Source organism: Callorhinus ursinus, unplaced genomic scaffold, assembly GCF_003265705.2.
Source record: "Callorhinus ursinus isolate GAN/ISIS: 27379988/994484 unplaced genomic scaffold, GSC_fseal_2.0 scaffold18, whole genome shotgun sequence".
NCBI lineage: Eukaryota > Metazoa > Chordata > Mammalia > Carnivora > Otariidae > Callorhinus > Callorhinus ursinus.
In genome coordinates, this window is record NW_027397080.1 from 17421465 (window position 1) to 17443212 (window position 21748).

The 21748-nt window shown below is 58.3% G+C and overlaps 1 protein-coding gene across 9 annotated transcripts; it reads left to right on the forward strand.

The window, feature by feature from the left end:
- UBXN11 (UBX domain protein 11) lies at positions 1-21222 on the forward strand. 9 transcript variants are annotated; one of them, XM_073903128.1, is made up of 15 exons: positions 1-104; positions 4075-4180; positions 4966-4994; positions 5528-5719; positions 7912-8012; positions 8503-8557; positions 9020-9093; positions 11333-11459; positions 17570-17784; positions 18084-18161; positions 19128-19245; positions 19377-19480; positions 20674-20747; positions 20824-20964; positions 21045-21222. In XM_073903128.1, the coding sequence occupies exons 2-15, from the start codon at positions 4110-4112 to the stop codon at positions 21211-21213; spliced, it is 1548 nt and encodes a 515-aa protein (XP_073759229.1). In that variant the 5' UTR covers positions 1-104; positions 4075-4109; the 3' UTR covers positions 21214-21222. The 9 variants fall into 9 exon arrangements, with proteins under 9 accessions (XP_073759229.1, XP_073759230.1, XP_025712924.1 ...); XM_073903129.1 differs by having other exon boundaries at positions 9023-9093; XM_025857139.2 differs by having other exon boundaries at positions 5621-5719.
- The last annotated feature ends 526 nt before the right edge of the window (positions 21223-21748 follow it).

The following is a 21748-nucleotide window of genomic DNA, read 5'->3' on the forward strand; positions in this document are numbered from 1 at the left end:
GGTTCCCTGCTGGGACCCTTGAGAAGCGCACGGGTCCTGGTCGCCTGGGAAACCGCGTGACAACAAGATGGCGGCGCCGCGGGACGGCTCCGTGGCCGTGCGTGGTGAGTCCCGGCTCAAACCTTTGCGGCCCCGGAGTCCCGCACGCAGGCTGGGGCCCTCGCCCAGAGAGCCCGAGGACCCGCGAGCCCCGCGGCCGGGGTGGCCCAGCAGGCTTCCGCGTCCTGGGAGCGGCTTCGGGCCCCCAGTCTACTGTGGCTACGCGAGGAGGCCGGAGGAGGCGACGCGGGTCCCAGGGAGGGGTTAGGTCGTGACTGAAGTCGCGTCGTGAGCGCTTCCAGCTGGAGATTGAGGGCTTGAAGGCGTGCAGCCGGCCGGGCCTTGTCGGCGCTGGAGAGCGCTGGGGCCCGGCGTGGGTTGTGCGAATAGACCGAGTAGGTGTGCCGGAGGATGAATCAGTCAAGCACAGCCCTGACTTGGGTTCTAAAGATGGAGGGGCATGGGACACAGCTTTCCTCGCAAAGCCCCGGCCGGAAGGGAAGACAGTCTAACCTTTATGAGTCTCCAGCCTGAGGGGGAGTCAATAGTTGGCCCCTGGAAGCCCCCACGTGAGGGGAGTAGACGTGGCTCTATCCTCAGCGCCCCGCCGGGGTCTGAGGGAGGAGGAGACACAGTGCCGCGCTCAGGAGTCCCCAGACTGATAGGGAGACGCAGTCATCACCCCCAGGGGTCTCTTATCATCCATGGGAAAGTTAATCTGGAGACTGTGTTGGATTGGCCTGAAGTGAGACTAGAAACCGGGAAGTCACTTGGCGGCCATCGTGACAGCCCCAAGGAAGGGCAGGGAGGGCCCCACGAGGATGACCAAAGTGGGCATGGAAGGAAGTGTATGGGAGACACTGCAGAGTCAAACCTGCAAAGTCTGGCGATGGATGGGATTAAGAGAGGAGGAAGGAGAGGAAAATGTTGTGGTTGGATGATGGGGTCCGCCAACGAAGGGGGAAGTGGGAGGAACTTAATTTGAGGGAAGGTGTTGGGTTTGGTTTGGGGACCAGGTCCCTTTTTTTTTTTTTTTCTGTGATAGCTTTGTTGAGATAGAATTCCCATACTATTCACTTCAGCCCTTTGAAATATAAATTTCAACAGTTTTTAGGATATTCATGAAAGTTGTGCAACCATCACCACAATCAATTTACACATTTTCATCTGTCTAAAAAGACACTCTGTACCCTTTAGCAACTACCCCCATTTACCTCCCAACAGCCTCCAGCCCTAGGCAACCACTAATCTATTTTCTGTCTCTAGATTTGTCCATTCTGACATTTTATATCAATGGGGTCATAACAATACGTGGTGTTTTGTGACTTTCCCTTAGCATAATGTTTTCGAGGCCCATTCATGTGGTGACCTGACTTCCATTTCTTTTTATTGCCACATACTACTCCACGGTAAGGATATACCAGACTTCTTTATCTGTCCGTTGGCTGATGGACATTTGGGTTATTTCATATTATGAATAATGCTGCTGTGAACATGTAGACGAGTTTTTGTGTGGACATAAGTTTTCATTTCTTCTGGGTAGGTACCCAGGAGCAGAATTGCTGAGCCATAAGGTAACCTTTTGAGGAACTGCCAGACGGTTTTCCACCGCTGCCGCGCTGTTTTCCATTCCAGCTAAGGTTCCGATTTCCCCACCTCCTCACCAACACTTGTTAACCTCTGTGTTTTTTTAAACTAGTGTCTTCTGAGGGGTCGTTATGGTGATAAGAATTTGGAGATTGATTGTGGTGATGGTTTCACAACTCTGTGAATATACTCAAAACCACTGAATTGTCCTCTTTAAAAGGGTTAAGTATGTGAATTAGATCTCAATAAAGCTGTTTTTTTTAAAAGGTCAATACTGTATGTTTCCATTTATGTCACATTCTTGAAGTAAGAAAACAGTAGTGGTTGCCAGGGGTGGGGGATGGTATGGGTGTGACCAGAAAGGGTTGGCATGAGGGCGATCCTCAGGATGAGGGAATCTCTGTGGTGGAGTAGTTCTTTACCTTGACTGCAGTTACCTGGAATGTCCATGTGGGTGACAAAGCATAAAAGGATACACAAATGTAGTGTCACTGTTGGGAGCAACTGGGTGAAGGGCACACAAATCCCCTCTATACTATTTTCCTAATTTCCTGCGAATCTATAATAATTTAAAAATAAAAACTTAAAATATAACTAAAGAACAGACAAAAACAAAAAAAAAGAGGAGTTTGCCCAACCAAAGGAAGGGTGCGGGTAGGAGTGGGGACGCCATTCCAGGAAGGGGTTCCAGGCCAGGAGAGCCACGTGTGCCAAGGCCTGTGCATTTGAGGCAGATCTGGCTCAAGTTGGTGGGGGGGATGGAGATGGGGGAGTGAGGTCGGGAGACACAGGCAGGGACCTGATCATCTCTGTTATGGAAATTTGAATTTCTTTTCTCTGGGCGAGAAGGAGCCATTGGGAGCTTTTAGCAAGGAAGTGACATGTTAGCTTTATGTTTCCAAAGATCCCTCTGGCTGGAGACTGGTGCAGGGAACCAGGAGGGGCTGTCACACTTGGCCACACAAACCATGAGGATGCCTGGACAAGACAGCAGGGACAGGGGCAGACTAGGGGCAGATCGGGAAGGCCGATGGTGGGGGTGAGGACACGCTAGGCCTGGGGCATGAGTCCCAAACTCTGAATGAAGACAGAGAAGCTGCCTCCAAGTGGCACAGCTCCCCTTGCTGGGCAGCTTCAGGGGCAGGGGGAGGCCAGGCTGTGCATTTTCAAAGGGCAGCTGCCTTGGATTTGTCCACAAAAAACTTGATTCAGGCCCTGATGGGGGTCTTTTGGTTCTAGGGTTTCTAGGTATTAGCCACATAATATACTTAATTCACTGAATAGAGTAGTGGCCTTTCATTCCATCCCTGATGTACATTCATCTTTCCAGAAGGAAGAGAGAAGGGAACGAACATGTATAAGTGTCCTCGGTGTATAGTAACAAAAGCCACAACAGCCACATTAAAAAAAATTCTTTTAAGAGTTTATTTAATATATATATTTTTTATTTTTAAGTAATCTCTACACCCAACGTGGGGCTCACACTCACAACCCTGAGATCAAGAGTTGGAGGCTCCACCGGATTGAGCCAGCCAGGTGCCCCCACAATTCACTTTTTTTTTTTAAAGATTTTATTTATTTATTTATTTGTCAGAGAGAGAGAGCACAAGCATGGGGAGTGGCAGACAGAGGGAGAAGCAGACTCCGCCCTGAGCAGGGAGCCCGATGCGGGACTTGATCCCAGGACCCTGGGATCATGACCCGAGCTGAAGGCAGATGCCCAACTGACCGAGCCACCCACATGTCCCACACAGTTCACATTTTTAAGTGCTTCCTTTCAGCGTGGCACTGGGCTATGTGCTTTATGTATGTTATCTCTGAATCCGCTTGATAACCCTACCTGTCTGGTACTATCACCATCCCTACTTTGTATCAAAGGAAACCCAGGCACGGGTTAGCCTGGTGGACGGCAGAGCCTGTGCAGAGCCTGGGCTCTTGACCCTCCCACACGGACTGTGCCTTGGTCGCATGCTTCCCTTGGTTGCCCCTCTGTGGCTCTGAGAGTCAGAGTGACAGCTGGGTTCTTGTAGGAGGGGACGGGACACTTGAGCTTTGTGTCAACCAGCTCCGTGAAGGATGGATAAAAGCCCCAGGTCTTCTAGGTAGTCTTGTGTCCTGGCTCTAAGTTGGGAAAATCCTGGGCTCCTGGCCCACCTCTGTTCCCCCCACACACACACCCATCGCCCTTGCCCAGCCAGGCCAGGGGCCTCCAGGATCAGAGCAGAGAGCAGGATATCCAGAGGATCAGGCCGACATCAGGCACAGGGATCCTGAGGCCAAGCTGCCTCCAGAAACCTCTACAGGGGCGGTGGGAAGAATTGAGGGGTGCTGCTCCCTGGACAGTCCTCCTTCCTAGGAAAAGAAACCAGGGAAGAAGATGTTTCCCTGGTCCTGAAGCCCTGGGTCCCCTCTCAGCCCACAAGGACTGACTTCCTTCTTTCTTCTTAGGGAGTTCCTGACAGCTAGAGTCTAGAAGTAGAACTATGAGCTCCCCTTTGGCCTCCCTTGGCAAGACCCGAAGAGTCCCCCTGCAGTCAGAGCCTGTGAATCCAGGGTAAGGAACCCGCCTCCGGGAGGGGGGGGGTGGCGGGGGGGGTGGTCTTTGTGTTCACGCCCCTGCCTCCTCTTGGCCCCTGTGGACTAGGAGAATGGCTCCTAGTGTCTCAGGGAAAAAATGAGGAGTCACATAGCCTTCCTGACCACCGTATCTTTCTCTGTATAAATTCTTCAGACAGAGAGGCTCCACAGCATGTCCGAGCGAACACGGGCTTGTGCCCTGTGCCAGGGGGTGTGCTGGGTGGGAGCGGCGCAGCCCCTGGGTACGCACTGTTCGGGTGTCCATTTGCCAACACCGATGGGCCGGCGCCACGTGCTGGGCCTTCAGTAAAGGGAATCCTTTTACATCTGTTTCGTGCTTTCATCCTTTTGAAGCATTTTTTTACCTCTCTCCTTGCTCTTCTGAACACCGCTTTGAGTCATTTGAAGGCCAGGGAGATCTAGGGCAGCTTCGCGACAGGCCTGGGGTCCCACAGCCATTTCAAAGCAGAGCTGGGGCTGGGCTCCTGGGCTCGGGAGCTCTTGTCTTCTGCCCAAACCTCTGCCCTTCAGCCCTTCCCCGCCCTTCTCCGCTGGGATGAGGGGACACCCTGAAGCCTGTCCCTTGGCTCGCCCCAGTGCCAAGGATGGGTTTCGGGGAGGAGATAGCCTCGGGAGGCAGAGGCCCAGCCTCCATCTCGTTTAGGCTTGGCTGGGCACCTAGTGCCAGAGCCGCTCCCCTGATGACATCCCAGAGGGTCCTAACTTGTCTGTCTTCCTTTTCCTTCCTGCCCGGGTTCCCAGCAGGCGAGGGATAAAAATCTACGGAGATGGTAAGTGCAGGTTCTGGCCTCTGTCCCCCTCACCTCGCACCTGCGGGGTGTCCCCGGGGTCGTGCTGATGGAGAGAAGGAGCAGGCTGGTGGCCTCTTTCAGAACAGCTGGCCCGCCTGCAGCTGCCCACGCCTCCCTGAGGACAGGACTTGTGGCAGCTCCCTGATTCAGAGGCCCCGCGCCCTTAGCAGAGATGTCAGTGCTAATGTGGGAAGCCCACCACTCACTGTGGGCTTGGCCGGTGGGTGCCAAGAAGCCATGGGCATCAGACCCCAGCTCTCCTTCCCCGACAGCCTCCTCCAGCCCATTACCGCCTTTCCCCCCAGAAGCCCCATCCTCGCTTGGAGGCCCCGCCTCCTGCAGGCTCAGACCTTGCCATCCCAACCCCATTCTTGCTGCCACCGTGGGGCTGGCATCGGCTACTCGGGTCCTCCCGGGAGCCAGGCTGGGAGAATTGCAAGAAAGCCTGCTCTGGTTGGATCGTTGCTCCCTGACATCCCACTTGTTCTATCTGCATACACGTGGGGGTACAGAGTATAGGCTGCTTCATCCGGGCCAGAACCCAGGGTCCCAGTTTCCTCTGGGCCTCAGCCCCCTAACAGTGACCTGGGGATCCCTGTCTGCAGAAGACGAGGCGGACGTGCTGAATAACGGACTTGGCTCAGAAGAGAGGATCTCTGTCCCTTCCTGCTATGGCAGTGTAGGTGCCCCTGTGAGTAGACAAGGTGAGAACAGAGGCCTAAAGGGGTCTGGGTCCCCAGGAGCAGGAGAGGGTCTCAGAGAGGGGGCGAGGCCCAGAGAGGCATGGACCGACCCTTGCCTGCTGTGGGTGAGCCCCCGGTCCCCAGACAGCCCTCCTTGCCTGGCCTGCACTGTCCCCAAAGGGCTGTGGTGACCCCAATATCAGAGGTGCCCAGATGGGGCTCACCCGGCAGCTTCCCAGAGGAGGGAGGGTGGAACGGGCCTGGGCACCGGGGAGACGTGGGCAGGTAGGGTCAGAGTCCTCTGCAAGCCCGGAGGAGCTGGGGATGAGCCTAGAAGTTTTCCCTAGCTGTGATAACCTTGGGTAAGCAACATTCTGTCTCTCTGCGTCCCATTTCCTCGTCTGTGAGGTGGGAGGCATTCCTCCACCCAACGCCTCTCCACGTGATAGGACAGGGAATTGAGGTGGGAAAAGGAGACCAGAAGAGACTGACCCCACAGCCACTGAGGCACACAGTCAGGATCTCCTGCAGTGCAGCTGGGGACACTTTCGTTAGCAACCCCAGTAACTAGCTCCTCCCCTAAAGGAGCCATCCCATGCGCTCTCTGCCTCTTCCCTGGCGTCTGCCCCTCACCCACTCTCAGCCAGTGTCTGTCCCCACCGAGGTCACAAACAAGGACTTGCCTGTCCTGTCTCCCTTCGCACAGCAGCATTCCACACGGGTCACCGTTCCCTCCTTCTCGGAGTGCCCTGGGCTCTTGGCCACCATGACACTGCTCTCTCGGATTTCTTCCTGCCTCCTAGGCTCTTTCCTCTCTTTGATCGCTCCTTCTTTTCCTCCCAGCTTTTCAGCGTGATGCTCCTCCCCCGGGTTCTCTCCCCCCCCCCCCCCCCCCCTGCCGCCTCAGTGAGCTCATCCACGCTTTATGCACAGACCGGGTCCAGATGTCTGTATAGCCGTTACAGAGCTTTGACTACAAGGCAGAGAAAACCCTTACTCAGCTAGGATGAACGCTGAGGAGGACTTGCTGTCCCGCATAGCACAAAGTCCAGGAGGCAGCTCCAGGGTTGTTAATCCGTCCACTCAAAGACATCATCGAAAGTCCAGGTTTCGGGGCTCAGTCAGTTAAGCGTGTGCCTTTGGTTCAGGTCATGATCTCAGAGTCCTGGGATCGAGCCCCGAGTCAGGCTCAGCAGGGAGTCTGCTTGTCCCTCTCCCACTGCCCCTTCCCCCCACTGTGCTCACTCTCTCTCTCGCTCTCTCAAATAAATAAATAAAATCTTAAAAAAAAAAAAGTTCAGGTTTCTCCATCTTTCCACTGAGCCATCCTTTGCATGTCGGCCCACATGGCTGCGTGGAGACCAGTGCAGATCCTGCTTCACACACGGGGCAGCCTGCAGGGGAAGGAGAGGGCCCGTTCCTCCCTCTGTGTCTCTCTTGGTTTCTTTTCCCCAACTTTTTATTTTGAAGAATTTCTAGCCTATAAAGAAATTAAAATAATCGTATAGTGAACACCCATATGTCTGCCAATCTAGATGCAACCATGAGTGACATTTTGCCACTAATTTGCTTTCTCTCTATCCACATACACCTATGTATGAATGTAAATATATATATATTTTTGATGAACCATTTATAAGTCAATTTCAGATATCATGGCATTTCACCTCTGAATGCTTCAGTGAGCGTCTCCTCCGAATAAGGGAGCACATGCCCCCGGTACAGGGACGGCACCCAAGAATGTGGATGACTTGGCGATGCTCTCTGGCCCCTCTTCTGCGCTCAGACTTCCTATGTTCCAAAATTAGCTCCTAGCTATTGTTTTTCCTGATCTAGGTTCTAATCTGGGTCATGCACTGCATTTGATTGTTACAACTCTAGAACAGTGTTCTTGCCTTTCTAAAAGGTGACACTACTCTTCTAGGAGTCCGAGCCATGTGTCCCTCAGAGAGCCCACATGCAGATCTGGGTGCTTGCTTGTCCTCCGTGCTGACTCGCTCCTCTATCCACAGTGTTCCCGTAAACCGAGGCGCACTGTGGGGACAGCATGCGCTGATATAGGCGAAGTATTTTGGACAGTCTCTATTATCTAAGTGGCAGCTACTATTACTACTCTTCTTTCTGCTTCTGGGGATCCCTGTCCCCTGCCACTGGACCCCCACACTTCAGCCTCTGCTCTAGGCCTGGGCTCCAGGACTTTGTCTGTTTGGCAGTCCCTGTGTTACATGACTCGGAGCTGGTGGCCACCTTGACCAGGAAGATGCGGGATCTGGAGCGGCAAGTGAGGTCTCAGACTGATGAGCTGCTGTCCAAGGTGGGACCCCGGCGGGGAGAGGGCCAGGGTCTGGTCTGAGGGGTGGAAGGGCCTAGGCTGGGGAGGCCAGTGAGTTTACTACTGCAATAGGCCAGGGCAGGTGGGTTCTAGAACCATCTGTCCCACTGAAGCTCCCAGTTCAAGGGCCAGGTATGGCCTGGAGCTGATCTGGGTCCCTGTGACCTGAGCACAGAGGCTAAGGGTCTTGTGTATGGCTGAGTAAGGCCAGGAGCCTTGGACGAGGTGGTAGCAGTGACTGCTGGCGCGGGGGTCCTTGGGGGTGCTCCCCGCCTCTCCTCGCCACAGTGGAACCACAAGGGTATCTGAGGGATAGGAGCAGTGGCTGTGCCAAAGGGGGGCAGGGGCAGGGTCTTTAAATTCCCCAGTGCCCCACAGAGGCAAGAAGTTTGGGTCTTCCCATCTGGAAGGGGCTCCCTTGCGCTCTGAGAACCCCCGGGTCTTCCCGTCCCTCCTTGTCTGGCTGCTGCAGGATCGGAAGATACGGGCCCTGGAGGAAATGGTGCAGACCCTCCAGGAGCACCAGGGTAAGAGGCTCTCTCGGTGGGCTGGGCAGCCTTCCTGGGGCACCTCCCCTGGGCATCAGGGCTCCAAGAGCATCAAGCTGAGCCCTGTTATGGGGCCTGGACAGCCGAGCCCAGAGGGCGGCCATGACACACCAGGACAGTGCCGTCCTCTGTGGGACTGAGTCCCCGGCGTGCGGACACAGCCCAGCCCTGAGCACCGGGCACGCCATCAAAAGTGTGGAGGACCACAGCCCCCTCAGGAGCCTCAGGGGCGTGAGGTTGGGGCGGGGGGTGGTCTCCTGAGGGTCCGGGCCTCCCCTCTCAAGGTCGCGGGAGAGGCCAAGAGGCAGTTTTCAGGGGGACCCCTCGAGTTCTCAAGGGGCAGCTTCTCCAAATGGCCCTGAGGGCAGGGCGGCGGGCAAGGCCGCAGGTGGTCTGGCCACCTCCCTGCTGGGCCCCCACAGCGCTCCGGATCTTTCCCAGCAGGCCCGGTGCCGGAGCCACGGGAGCTGGCGACCACGTGCTTGCGGCTCCAGCGGCAGGTCCGCGAGATGGAGGTGAGGGAGGCGGCGGCCCAGGGCTCCCTGCCCCTCAGGACCTGGCTCTCGGCCCCCGTCCCGGGTTTCCCGCCTCAGGACTGACCCAGTCGGAAGAGCCAGGGAGGGGTCTGGCGCCCTGACCCTGCCGGTCCCTGCCAACCTCCTCGCTCTCGCCGGGAGCTTCTCCGCTCCAGCCACGGGCCTGCCTCTGGGTCTTTGGCCACCTCGAGCTCTTCCCACCTCAGGACCTTGGCCTGTGCTGTTCCCTCTCCCTGAGAAGTTTGTTTTCCCCACCTTCCCCTGGCGAGTCTTCACTCATCCTCAGTCTCAAATCGGGGTGGGGGCCCTTCCCAGGGGGCCTCACTCTCCCCCGTGGGACTGGGAGCTCCACGGAGGCAGGGACCGCTCTCCTCCTTCTCATTGCTGCACAGCCAGGACCTAGGGTAGCTCCCGGCCCTGTGTGGTCACCGAATGGTCACGGCCATCCCCTGCCTCTGAACATGGCGTCTCTACTCACCAGGTGCCACCCGTTGCCCCCACTGACGTACCCATTCACACAGCAGGACCTGAACTGTGGGGACCGTAGGCTCAAGGGAGGGTCCTGGGCACACAGGCCTCCTCAGTGCGCCCCCCGCCCCTGACGACTGCCCCCCGCCCCAGAAGCTCTTCCCTGGGTCTAACCTCCCCTTCTCCGCACAGAGCTGACTTCCAAAGCCCCATCCGGACTTAGGCCACAGAAGTAGCCCCCAAGCCACAGCTGTGGCCGAGGGCGCCCGCCTCCTGGGCCTCTTCTATACCTGGGGCTGCCTGAGCAGCCTGCTGAGGGTGCCAGCAGCCTGGGGGGCTTCTCTGAGTGGCTGCCACGGGGGCGGGGGGAGGGCCGTGCCCACAGCTTCAGGGCAGACGGTCGCGGCTCCCTTGTTGGCGGCATTCACACACTGACTACTTCATTTCACTCACACAAAGCATCTCTGTGTGCCAGGCACCCTGCCAGGCGCTGGGAGGTAGATGTGGTCCCTGTCCTCGGGGCTGACAGGCTGGAGGGGACAGAGACATAAACAAGGACACAGATACACAAGGACAGAGCGTACGCTGAAATATTTAGATATTTAGATGGGTGACAGGATAGAGGCGAGCTGGAGTTTGGCCCACGCTGCAGGGTGGCAGCGGGCGGATCTGGAGGATGAGGGGGGACCCGGGAATGAGGATCAAGGCAGAAGAGATGCCAGGCTCCACGTCGTGCCACACAGACTTGCGCGGGCGTGGATGGACAGCAAGAGGGAGGAGAGGCAGCAAGGGCCATCAGGGGGGCTTGTCCATCCGTCGTGCGGGGCTGGATTCCGTCTTCAAGGATAGGAGACCATGGGAAAGTTTGAGAGGCGTGGACGGGGAGGCCGGTGGAAGCGCAGTTTGAGTTGCCGGGGCGGTGGCCGGGGCTTGAGCCAGAAGCTGGAGCAGAGTGGAGGGACTCGAGCCTGCGTTGCAGGTGGCGCTCAGAGGCCTGCAGGGGTCATGGCTGAGGCCCAGGTGGAGGAGGTGCCATTGACTGAGACTGGAGATCTGGAGGGGCAGAGGTCTGGGAGGTGGGGACACGGAGTCATGGCCGTTAGAGATGAGTCCATGTTGAGACGCCTGCGAGACCTCTAAGCATGGACGGCTGGAAATGCGAAAGTGAGACGTGCCGAAGGGCTGACCACGGAAACCCGCTGGGTTTGGCACCGGGCAAGCCGTTGGTGGCTGCTCCTGAGCAGTTCCCGTCAGTTGTGAGATGGGGGCCAGTGGGAGTGGGTTCAGGACGGAAAGGGAGATGAGGAAGCAGCAACAGGAAGTGTAGACAAGTCAGAAGTTTTCCTGTGGCAGAGGGGATGGGAGGCCCAGCCCTGCAGAGGCTGCGTGTGGCTCACCGCGTCCTCTCCGTCCTGCACAGCCCGTGTCTCTGCCCCTCCTCCACTCAGGCCAGACCCACTGCCATCAGGGCCACCTTCAGGGAGGTCCTCCTGGCCCCAGACACTGTGCTTTACGAACTCGATGTGAATGATCTTAACTGAGTCCTCCTCACACGCTTATGGGGCTCCAGGAGGTGAAGTGGCTTCCCGCGGTCGCAGCCGGGAAGCAGCCACGACCTTGGGGGTGCATCCCTTCTGCCCTGTGGGCCCTGGGAGCTGAGGCCTGAGGCTGGGCACCGGGAAGCTGCTGGCTGCTCCCTGAGGGGCTGAGCTGACCATGCCCCCCACATCTGCCCCTTCTCTCCATCCAGCGGTTCCTCGGTGACTATGGCCTGCAGTGGGTGGGCGAGACCGTGGACCAGGCGGACTCAGACGACCAGTCAGACTCAGAGGATGGCAAGAGGGACTGGATGACAACCAAGAAATTCTGGAAACCAGGTAGAGTCGGGGGTCCGCCCCCGGACCCTCCTACAGAAGGAATTCTCCAGCACCACCCTGGGCTAGCAGCTGTCCAGAGGCAATGTCGTTCGTGCCCCTGACCCAGGAGCAGGGAGGACATCAATGACCACCTGACCTGCCACCGCTTTCTTCCTCTGGTCTTGCCTCCGACCCTCTGCTTGCTCACCTTTCAAAGGCTCCAGAGACCCAGAGGTACGAGGTGTAAGAAGACCTCATTTGTCTCAGGCTCCATAGCTTACAAAATGTTGTCCAAAGTTTTTCAAGAACGAGTCCTCTGCTTTGGAAGCTGCCCTCAGTGCCAGGCTCGATCCCCTCTCTGCGTTCCTTGCTTGTAGCCAGGCCATTGACCTCTCCCTGTTTCTCCGGGACTCCCTCATTCTTTATTCTGAACTTGACTGCTCAGATCCAGAGGAATGCACCCCACAGATGAGGGGCCCTAGAACTGGCCGTTTCTGAAAGCCAGGTCCATTCTCTTCAAAGAACGGAGGTGGTTGCCCAGAAGGTACTTCTCCAGGCTCTGGAGCCAGTCAGACCTGGGTCCTCATCTCCATTCTACCGCCGTTCCAGGTGGGACTTGGGCACGTGACTTCTGTTCTCTGAGCCTCTAGTCCCCATCAGTAAATGGGGGTGTGCTCTTCCTCGCAGAGTTGAAGGAGTCCGCGGGGTTGATGCGGAGCACCTGGCACTGACCTTGCATGTCATCGGCCCCACAAGTAGGGGCTTTTCTTGTTTTCCACAGGCAGGTGGCAGTGGCAGCCTCACGGGAGCGTGGATGAGCAGGGCTCCTGAGGGGAGTGTTTGGAAAATGACAATACCGTCTTGATTTCATAAGTTTCAAAACACGAGAGTCCCGCCTCCCATTCAGGCCTGACCTTTGGCAAGATTCCCCCAGATCTCAGGGCATGACTCCCTCACTGCTTTGCTCTAAAAACATCACTTCCCACTTGTACACCACTTGTAGCTCTCAGAACGTTTTCATACATAGCCTTGACATAGACCAGGGGTTGTTCCATTTTATAGATGGGAAAACTGAGGCACTTAAGAAGTCTGGAGACTGCTGAGTGAAGGGGGCAAGACTTAGGGCCAAGAGCCCGTTTAGGAGGTGGTTCCTGTCATCCAGGCAGGAGATGAGATGATGTCCAGCGGAAGGGTGATCCTGGCGGGCACCGCGAGGAAGGGCAGGGCAGATTTAGGAGGTGGAATCCGTGGTCTCAGTGACTGCATCAGGGAGCAGATAAGAGGAGTCAGGGATGGCCCTGGGACACCCCGTCCTGGGTGGGAGGTGGAGCCCTGAAAGGTGACGTGCTCTAAGAATGTTCCAGGGTCTAGCGCCAGAGGTCTGTTGCCACTGCCGGCCGGAGGGCAGCCTTGCTCCTGGCTGGAGCGGTGGGGGCGGTGGGGGGGTGCCGCCCGGCCCCTTTGGGGGTCAGCTCAGATAGCTGGTTTCCGGACCTGGTTCAGTGGGCTCCTACCCTCTCTCTTCCGAAAACAGAGCAGCCCTCATTCTGCTTGTGTTGTTTGTTTATGCTCCGAATAAGCGGGCTCTGAAGCCAAGTGCTTCAAAGCTAAAGTAACGTGAAAACCACTCGGCCACATGCTCCCTCTGTGCATCCTTCTCTTGCTTTCTGCTTCTGGGGGCCCCAATTTAGTTCTTTTGCCAACTGAAGAACACGCTCTTCATTTCCAGCAGCTTTTCCTCCTGGCACCCCTTCTCTTGGCTTCTCCCCTCCCCCCCCTTTGTCCCCAGATGCCTGGCCGCTGCTGCCGCAGGGCCCTCAGGTGCACAAAGCCCGCCTCTTGCTGGCCCTGATACTCTGGCGCATTTCTCTGGCTCTCCCTCCGTTGGCGACCACTCCCCATGGGCCCCAGGGCCCCAGGCGGCCATGGAGCGTGGGCCGGAGCACCTGTATGTATGGGGCTAACCGGTCTAGAGCCAGGACTCTTGCCTTGGGGAGGAGGGTTCTCTGGCCCATGAAGGGGACCCAGCAAAGGGGAAGCCTTGTAAGGACTTGGCCTCAGGCTGGATCATTCACCCCTCCCCACCCTCCCCACCAGTTAACTGAGCATTAAATAGGATGCCAGGTGCTTCAGGGTATGCGGAGACTTGAAAGGGACAGTCCTGCTCTGGTGCAACCCGTTGCCAGGTGCTGAGCCTCAGGGCTGAGAGCTCCTTGCTCCCCCTTCACTATCCCCTCAGAGCTCCCCACTCTCACTCATCTCTGTCCTCTCTGAGCCCCTCCTCCCCCTTCCCTGCCCCCTGTGAACTCTTCCCCCTCCTCCCCATCCCCTCTGAGCTCCTCCCCCTCATCCCTGTCCCCTCTGAGCTCCTCCCCATCCCTGTCCCCTCTGAGCTCCTCCCCCTCATCCCTGTCCCCTCTGAGCCCCTCCCCATCCCTGTCCCCTCTGAGCTCCACGTCCTCATCTGTGAAATGTTGTTTCATTTGATGCCCAGGCCACTGAGAGCATCGAATGCCGTAGTGCACATGGAGGTTCTCGCAGGCCACTGATGGTGGATGAACGATGACTAAGCTGTGGTTGCTTAGCCCCTGTCAGGCTGCAGAGTGCCTAGCACGTGTGCAGGATCGGTGGGGGTACCTGGGTGTCCAGGCCTGGACAGTCCAGCATGCTGGGACAACCCTCTGCACAGGACGAGGTAGGGCTGGGTGGCACGATACTCAACCGTGGGGGCCAGAGAATTGGCCGTGACCCTGGCAGTGACCAGACTCTCAGGGCCTGATTTCTTTCCACCAGCTCTGCTGAGAAGCAGAATGAATGTAGGTCCCCCGAGCAGGGCCAGGCTTGTGGACGTGTGGAGATAGCGGGTCTGTTTCCTGTCCGGCCTTTGCGTGAGGTGTGGGGACAGGCATGCTGGAGCCCCAGGGCACTAGCTTGGTATTCACAGCCGCAGGTGGCCCTTCCTGCAGGTGTGAGGAGCCAGCCCAGAGCAGGCCTACCACTCAGCTGCTGAGAGTGGCCGGGTCTGGCCCTCCTCTGGGCTCTGCGGCCTCCGCAGCGGTACCTAACCCCATGCCATTGTCACTGCTGTCACCCTGTCTCCTTCACTGAAGTACAAGCTTGAGGAAGGCAGGACTCTGGGTGTGGGCACAGCCATGATTGTCAGGGCCCAGCGGAGCTTGGACGCTCCAGACATACTAGTGCGATGGAGGGAGGGAGGAATGGATTCAGTATGTGCTTCTTGAGCACCCATTCTGGGCCAGGCCCAGGGCTGGATGTTCTAGCCTACATTCAAGGAGTGCCCACTGTGGTTGGAAAGACAAGCAACCAGAAAAGAACAACAGCCTGGGATTAGTGCCGCACTCTGGAGTGGGCCCAAGGGCTCTAGCTCAGGAGGCCGAGTCTCCGGGACAGGGGCTCCCAGCAAGGCCTCTCAGAGGAGGTGGTAGGTGAGCACCCTGTGCCAGTGGTGAGCGAGAGGGTGGGGTGTTACTGACAACCGCCACCGTCTGCCAGGCACTTCCTCTGAGCCTCACAGTCACCTGTGAAGTGGGGACTTTTACTGTCCTCATTTTATAGAAGAGGAAGCCAAGGCCCAGAGAGGTTGGCCCACTTGTCCAGGATCACAAAGCTTGGAAGCAGTAGCCCTGGGAGGATGGCTCCAGAGAGTGATGGGGGAACAGGTTGATGAGAGGATGGGGAACCTGGGTTCCAGGAGTCTCAGGCTTTGGGCTAAGGAGCTTGGTCTTGATCTCCATGCCTCCCCAACTCCCCTTTTTAATAAACTCATGGGCACTCAAAGTTGGATGAGGCCTCAGAGATGATCTCTCCCCGCACCACACCCCTCCTTAGACAGGGACCCCAGGGAGCAGTGTCCGAAGGACCAACACCGAGAGGCAGCCTGCGTGGTCACTAAGAATAGAGGCGTAGGGTCACCTGGGCCCCGAAAGCTGCATGACCAGGGGCATGTCGCCTTACAAGGCCCCATCTCCTCATCTCTAAAACGGGAGCGCTAATACCTGCCTCTAGGTGCCCAGCACGCAGTAAACACTCACTGAGTCGTCCTTACAGTCAGTTCCCCCTGCTGGATCTTGCTGGATGGGATAAAGGTTCGTATTCTCTCCCATTCCATGGACGGGGGAGCTGCAGCTCAGAGAGGAAATGCCTCAGGAGACCTCTGACCTGCCTTATGCCATGTGACCTGGCCATGGGCCAGGCTTCTGTGGCACACTCCCCGCTCTGTGGTGCTGATGCCAGGCTTCCTGCCTTATTCTCGGGCCTGGTTTGCCCGGAGCTGCGGTTCTGTCTCCCGGGCCCCTGGTCTCCCTGCAGGCTACTGCCCCAGGCCCACCCCACGTTGACTTCTCGATGCCTTAGCCCCACTAGCTGAGAGCCTCCAGGGCTGACTTTATCAGCAAACTTTTTCCCTCTAGCTGCTTCTTGGCATCCTCCCTGGGCTTCCACTTGCCCCTTCCACTGTCCACCACCCCATGTCCTTCAGCTCCCTGGAAAAGCCTTGGCTCCAGGATGCAGCCGGCTTGGCAGTCAGTGTATCTGAGTGGTCCCAGGGCAGCGTGGTGTGGTCTCCGGGGGCCCAGTCTTCTGACCTTTATAGGCCTCGCTTTTCCTGTCTGTAAGAACATAGGGGTAGGGGCAGGAGTTCAATGAGACGAGGTTTTCTGTTGTTATTTTTAGGTTTACCAGTGTGTTCGGAATGTAGTTCACTGTTAAAGAGAAAAGTGGCTTGATATTGTTCTGACTCATACTGGGGATGCCCAGGATGTTCTTTAAGTTCTTCTTGGGCACCTCAGGAACTCCAGGGGACCCCAGGAGGAGGTGGGGGGCAGGTGCCACCCCTACAACCTAGCAGATGTAGGGAAGGGAAGGGAGGCGTCCAGCTGGTTCCTTAAGCAGCCACAAAGGCAACAGGAAACCAAGCCACCCACATCTCTACTTCCTCGGCACAGCCACCACACCTCCAGAGCCACTGCCACTGCGAGGAAAGGAATTGGGCCCCCCGAGTCCTAACCCACATCCTGCCACATCTTGGCTGTCCTGGTACAAACAGGAGGTTTTGTAGAGTTATGCCCCAGGGGATGACTTATTTGGGAGCCAGGTCCCTTCAAGGACCGACAACGGGCCCCCGGCCTGTCCCCCTCCAGCATCGCACCTGCCCTCCTCCCTTTCTGTTCTGGCGTCTGTTGTAACTGTCCCCGCCACCCCCTGAAGCTTAGGCACACCTGTGTGTGCAACAGTTTTCAGAAGAGAAGGCCAAAGTGTCTGTCAGCTTCTCAACGGGGTGTGTGACCCAGAATTAGTTGCACAGGCCAAGGCCTGCCGCCTATCTGTTCCATCCAGCAGCTGTCCCAACAGCGCCCCCCCCGCCCCCGACAGCCATGTGTCCCTGCCCCAGCCTCCCCTTCCTGATGGTACGGGTGGGTGGGAGAAGCAGACTCGAGGGTCAGCCCCTCCTCTAATTTGCCAAGTGACCTGCGGCGGCTCATTTTTCATCTCTGTGGACCTGTTTCCTCGTGTGTAAAATGGAGATAAATGACTCCTGTGTCAGGGCCTCTGGGTTGGGCCGAGGTCCGTTTGTGCGAGGTAGAGTTGGTAACAATAACGCACCGGGCGGAGGGCGTGCTTCGAGCTGGCCCTCCCGGTCACCGTCCTGGGCCGTCGTGCGGGGCGCTGTGGTGCACAGCCTTACATGACCAAGGTCACACAGGTGGAAGCTAAGGAGTTGGGGTTTGAACCCAGACAGATGATTCAGAGCTGACACAGGCTGAGCTGGGGTCGGATCCTGCTCCTGCTCCATTAGGAGCAGCCATTAGCCTTCTCTAACCCGTGGTTTCCTCATCTGAAGAACGAGGGTGATCACAGCCCTGACGGCAAAGGGGTTGGTATGGGGAGCGTGGCGCAAGAGGTATTAGGGCCCGAGCATAAGGTGAGTGTTCAGTAAAAGGTAGCTGTTAGGTGGCGGTAGCTGTCTGTCTGTCCCCGCCCCTGGCCGGGTGGCCGCTTTCGGAGATGCCAAGGCCACTGCTTAGCGTGGACGCCAGGGGCCATGGAAGTCAGGGCTGCTGGGGCACAGCTGCCATGAAGAGAGGCTCATGGGTGTTTATCTTCTTTGCCAGGGGACTCACTGGCGCCCCCCGAGGTGGACTTTGACAGGCTGCTGGCCAGCCTGAAGGATCTCAGCGAGCTGGTGGTAGACAGTGACACCCAGGTGACACCAATGCCCGGTGGAGCGCGGCTCCATGTCCTTGAGCCCATCCCCCTGAAGCTCTATCGGAATGGCCTCATGATGTTCGATGGGCCCTTCCGGCCCTTCCATGACCCCTCCACACAGGTAGGAGTGGTGGGGAGGGGGGGGTCAGGCTGCTCTGGTGGCCTTGCCCCGCCCTCACTCACCCTTAGCTGGAGATGGGCGGGGGGGGGCAGCTCAACCCGCCCTCCACAGGTACCCAAGCCCACGTGCAACTTGCAGAGCGCACCCCCAACCCCGCCCAAGTCCTGGGGCCCTGAAAATGTCCAGAGGGTGATCCCCTGGGTAAAGCCAGGGCTCAGGGCCCGCCGGCCAGGCAGGAAGCAGGGCAGGAGGCACCGCACAGGTCCAGCCGGGCCTCACTCGTCCAACCCCTGCCACAGCGCTGCCTCCGAGACATTCTGGATGGCTTCTTCCCCTCAGAGCTCCAGCGGCTGTACCCCGATGGGGTCCCCTTTAAGGTGATGGGCTGCTCCTCAAACCACCCTGTGTGAGGAGCTCGGAGAGGGTGGGGATAAACAGCTTCCTCGGGCATCACCCGGTCTGAGGTGGGAAGCCACTACCCACCTGCGGGAGCCCCGGTCTGGTGACGTCTGGGAGGAGGGTAAGCCTCTGCCAGCCTGGCTGAGGGAGCAGGGAGGCTGCTGGGGCCACAGTTGCTCCGTTAGCCAGGGCGGCGGCCCGAGGCTAAGCAGCCGGCAGTGCCCCCTGCTGGCATCCTAAAGGCACAGGCTTCAGCCTTGCAGGGCCACTGCCCTCCCCATCCAGGACACCTTGACAGCCTGGGGTTCCCGAGGTGCTCTGCAGAAGTGGCCTGGCTTGCCCCAGAGGCTCCTGAAGCCACCTAATGGGAGTGGCAGGCAGTGCTACGGGGGGCAGATGTTGGGACTGAAGGACAGGGCATGAGCCAGCCCCCTGCGGCCAGGGGTGGGGCGAGGTGAGAGGAGCCGCGCGGTGGCGGGAGCTCCCGAGCAGCATCCCCGAGGCGTGCGTCATACCACAGCAAGGGCATGCGAGGGGGTGTGCACCGCCACCACCTGGGCTTGGAAACCGTGTGAGTCATGACTGGGGGCGTCTGAGGCAGGCCATGCCCTCTCCTAACACCCTGGTCCCTCGTTTCCTGGCTGTTCCTGAGAGGGGCTGTCTGGGAGGATGTCAGGACAGCGGCTGCAGCTGACATGGCGAGGGGTGTTACAGGAGCCGGGCCCAGGTGGGGGACAGTAGCGTGAACTGCAGCTCTCCAGCCCTCTTGGGGGCCTCGGTTTCTTTATCTGTAAAATGGGGATTACACCAGACTGTCCCTTGAGCCTATTCCTGGTGGGGGTGGGGGTGGGGCACGGGGAGGCCTCGGTTTGGGCGAGCAAGTGTGGGGTGGAGCCCAGGGCTGAAGGTCTAGGCCCACCGCTGTCGCCCTTCCTTCTTGACAGGTGAGTGATCTGCGCTATCGGGTCTACCCAGAGAATGGGCTGGACCCGTTCCCAGGTGAGGGCCGCGTGGTGGGCCGACAGAGGATTCACAAGCCGCTGGACAGGATGGAGCGCCCAGGTGAGCTTGGCCCTGAGGCTGAGCCCAGTGGTGGGGGCACTGTGCAGGACAGGCTCCCGTGGCCTCCTCCACCCATCACCCATCACTCACAGTCCCTCCCCTGGCCAAAGCTCCCAATGCACTCCCTGCAGGCTCCAGGATGACTGCTGAGAAGTTTCTGAACAGGCTTCCCAAGTTTGTGATCCGGAAAGGCGAGGTGATTGATATCCGGGGGCCCATCCGGGACACCTTGCAGGTGAGGCCAGCCCTAGCTCCCCCAGCCTTCCTGGGCTCCCTGGCCCAACCTACAAGAGCAGGGGCTTGTCTGGAGACTCAGGCTCAAGGGGCTGCTGAGGAGGGCCTGGATGGAGAGATGAGGCTCTCAGGGGAGTTCCGCCATCTCCTGAAAACAATCTGGGGAGGGCTCTGGGCTGGCACCCAGAGAGGGGCTGGGTTGGCAACCATGTGGCGGTAAGAGGGGGAAAGTCGGAGTCTAGGGCAGGGGTGAGCCCACGGCCTGGGCCACCTCCTTGAGGTCCAGACCAGAATACCCAATTTAGTCCTGGATCCCCCTTCCTGGCCCTTAGAACACATCATCCTCCCTCCTCCCTCCCCATCCTGCTGCTCCTCCCCATCTTCGCCTGTGAAAGGTACCAAACCTCAGTTGCCTACCACTCTGCCTCCTTCACTCCACATTGCCAAGTCCTGTCTGATCTGTCCATCTCTAGCACTCCTCCCGAATCAGTCTCTTCTCTCCGTTCCCACTGCCCACCATCCTAGACTTGGCCCCAGATGGCCGTTTCAGACAGCTGCAGTGGCTTCTCACTGGCCTGCCACCCCCACTCCTGCCTTGCCAACTGCCCTCCCCCAGCGGTCTCTGCGCTTCTGTAAAACATAAATTGAATCTGGGTCTTCCCCGTTGAAACCCTCCAGTGGTTCTTGGGTAAGGCCAAGCTCTTATCCTGGCGCTCAAGGCCCACCATCCCTTGTGGGTCCTCTTCCCGTATCTAACCTTCTCTTTCTTCCAGTCCAGCCTGATTCTCAGCTTCAGCCATGTGAACTGCCAACGCTTTTTCAAATGTACCATCTCCCAGAGAAGGTTCCCCTGACCAGGGGTTCTTTCCCTTGCTCCCATTCCATTTCTAGGGACTCCTCATCCTTAGTCACAGCTCAGGTGTCATTTCCCCTGGGAAGCCTTCCCTGACCCATGCTGGCTTAGGCCTCTAGCCCAGTCATTGTGTGGGGTTCTCTCCCCCACTACCCTAAGGGAGCTTAAGGCTTCTTAGGGGAATGATGGGGCTGCCTCCCAAAGCGTCCCTTCCATTTCCTCCCCCTTTGGCTCACTGGTCTCATCCATCCTTGGTTAGGGAGAAGTCCCCTCTCAGGGTTGGGGGAAGGGTGTCTCTGGCAGGGCCCAGGGCTCTGTCTCCCTTCATCGATGCTTTCCAGAACTGCTGCCCATTGCCTGCCCGGATCCAGGAGATCGTGGTGGAGACACCAGCCTTGGCGGCTGAGCGGGAGAGGTGAGGGCAGAGTGAAGAGGTGAGTCCCTTGGGGTTGGGCCACCAGGGGGGGCACTGATGGCCTCTAGGCCCACAGGAGCCAAGAGTCACCTGAGTCAACGGCGCCACTGCTCTCCATGCTGCGCATCAAGTCTGAGAATGGTGAGCAGGCTTTCCTGCTGATGATGAGGCCTGAGGACACTGTTGGTGATGTTCGCACCCTGCTCGCACAGGCCAGGTGTGCACGGGGCGGGGCTGGCAGCTACAGGGGGTCTCTGGCCCCAGGACCCAGCCTGATCCATTCTGCCCGGTCCTCAGGGCCGTGGATGCCACCACCTTCGAGATCATCAGTACATTTCCACCCAGGGTCTACCACGACGACACGGTCACACTGCAGGCCGCGGGCCTGGTGCCCAATGCAGCGCTGCTGCTTCGGGCGAGCCGGGCCCCACCGCCTGCTCCAGGACCCGGCCCCTACTCCAAATAAAGCGCCCTCTCCCACACAGGCTGCTCCGTGAGGCTCTCTTGGCGGGGCAGCCCAGCTGGACGCCAGGGAAGGCCAGGGGGCCCAGCTGGGCCAGGGAGGGGGCGGTGCCGACCCGCCCCCCTCTGTAACTCGAGCCCCAGCTGGCGGCCCTGGCTGCTGGGTCTTTGTCCTCTAGGTTCCTCTTTCTCCCCACAAGGGCTAAACAGATTCAGTGGAGGGAAGGCGGGCTCCAGCCCAGCCTCAGCTGGTGTGGAAGAACCTCCTGTGCAAGTGTGCCACCGGCAGATCCCCTGTGCACAGATAGGCACAGAACCACAGCACATGGGGACACTTCTTCAACTTTCTGCACAAAGCCACTGTCCCCAAACTGGCAGAACTGCAGCTGTGAACCCACTGCCATGACACACACTTTGAGCCAGTCTGCTGAAACACGGGCAGGCGGCCACATGGCCTAGACACATTACCGACTGGCATACAGATGTGCCAGACTCACCAAGCGGGGCGTGTCAGGACACTATCACATGCGTGTGAATCA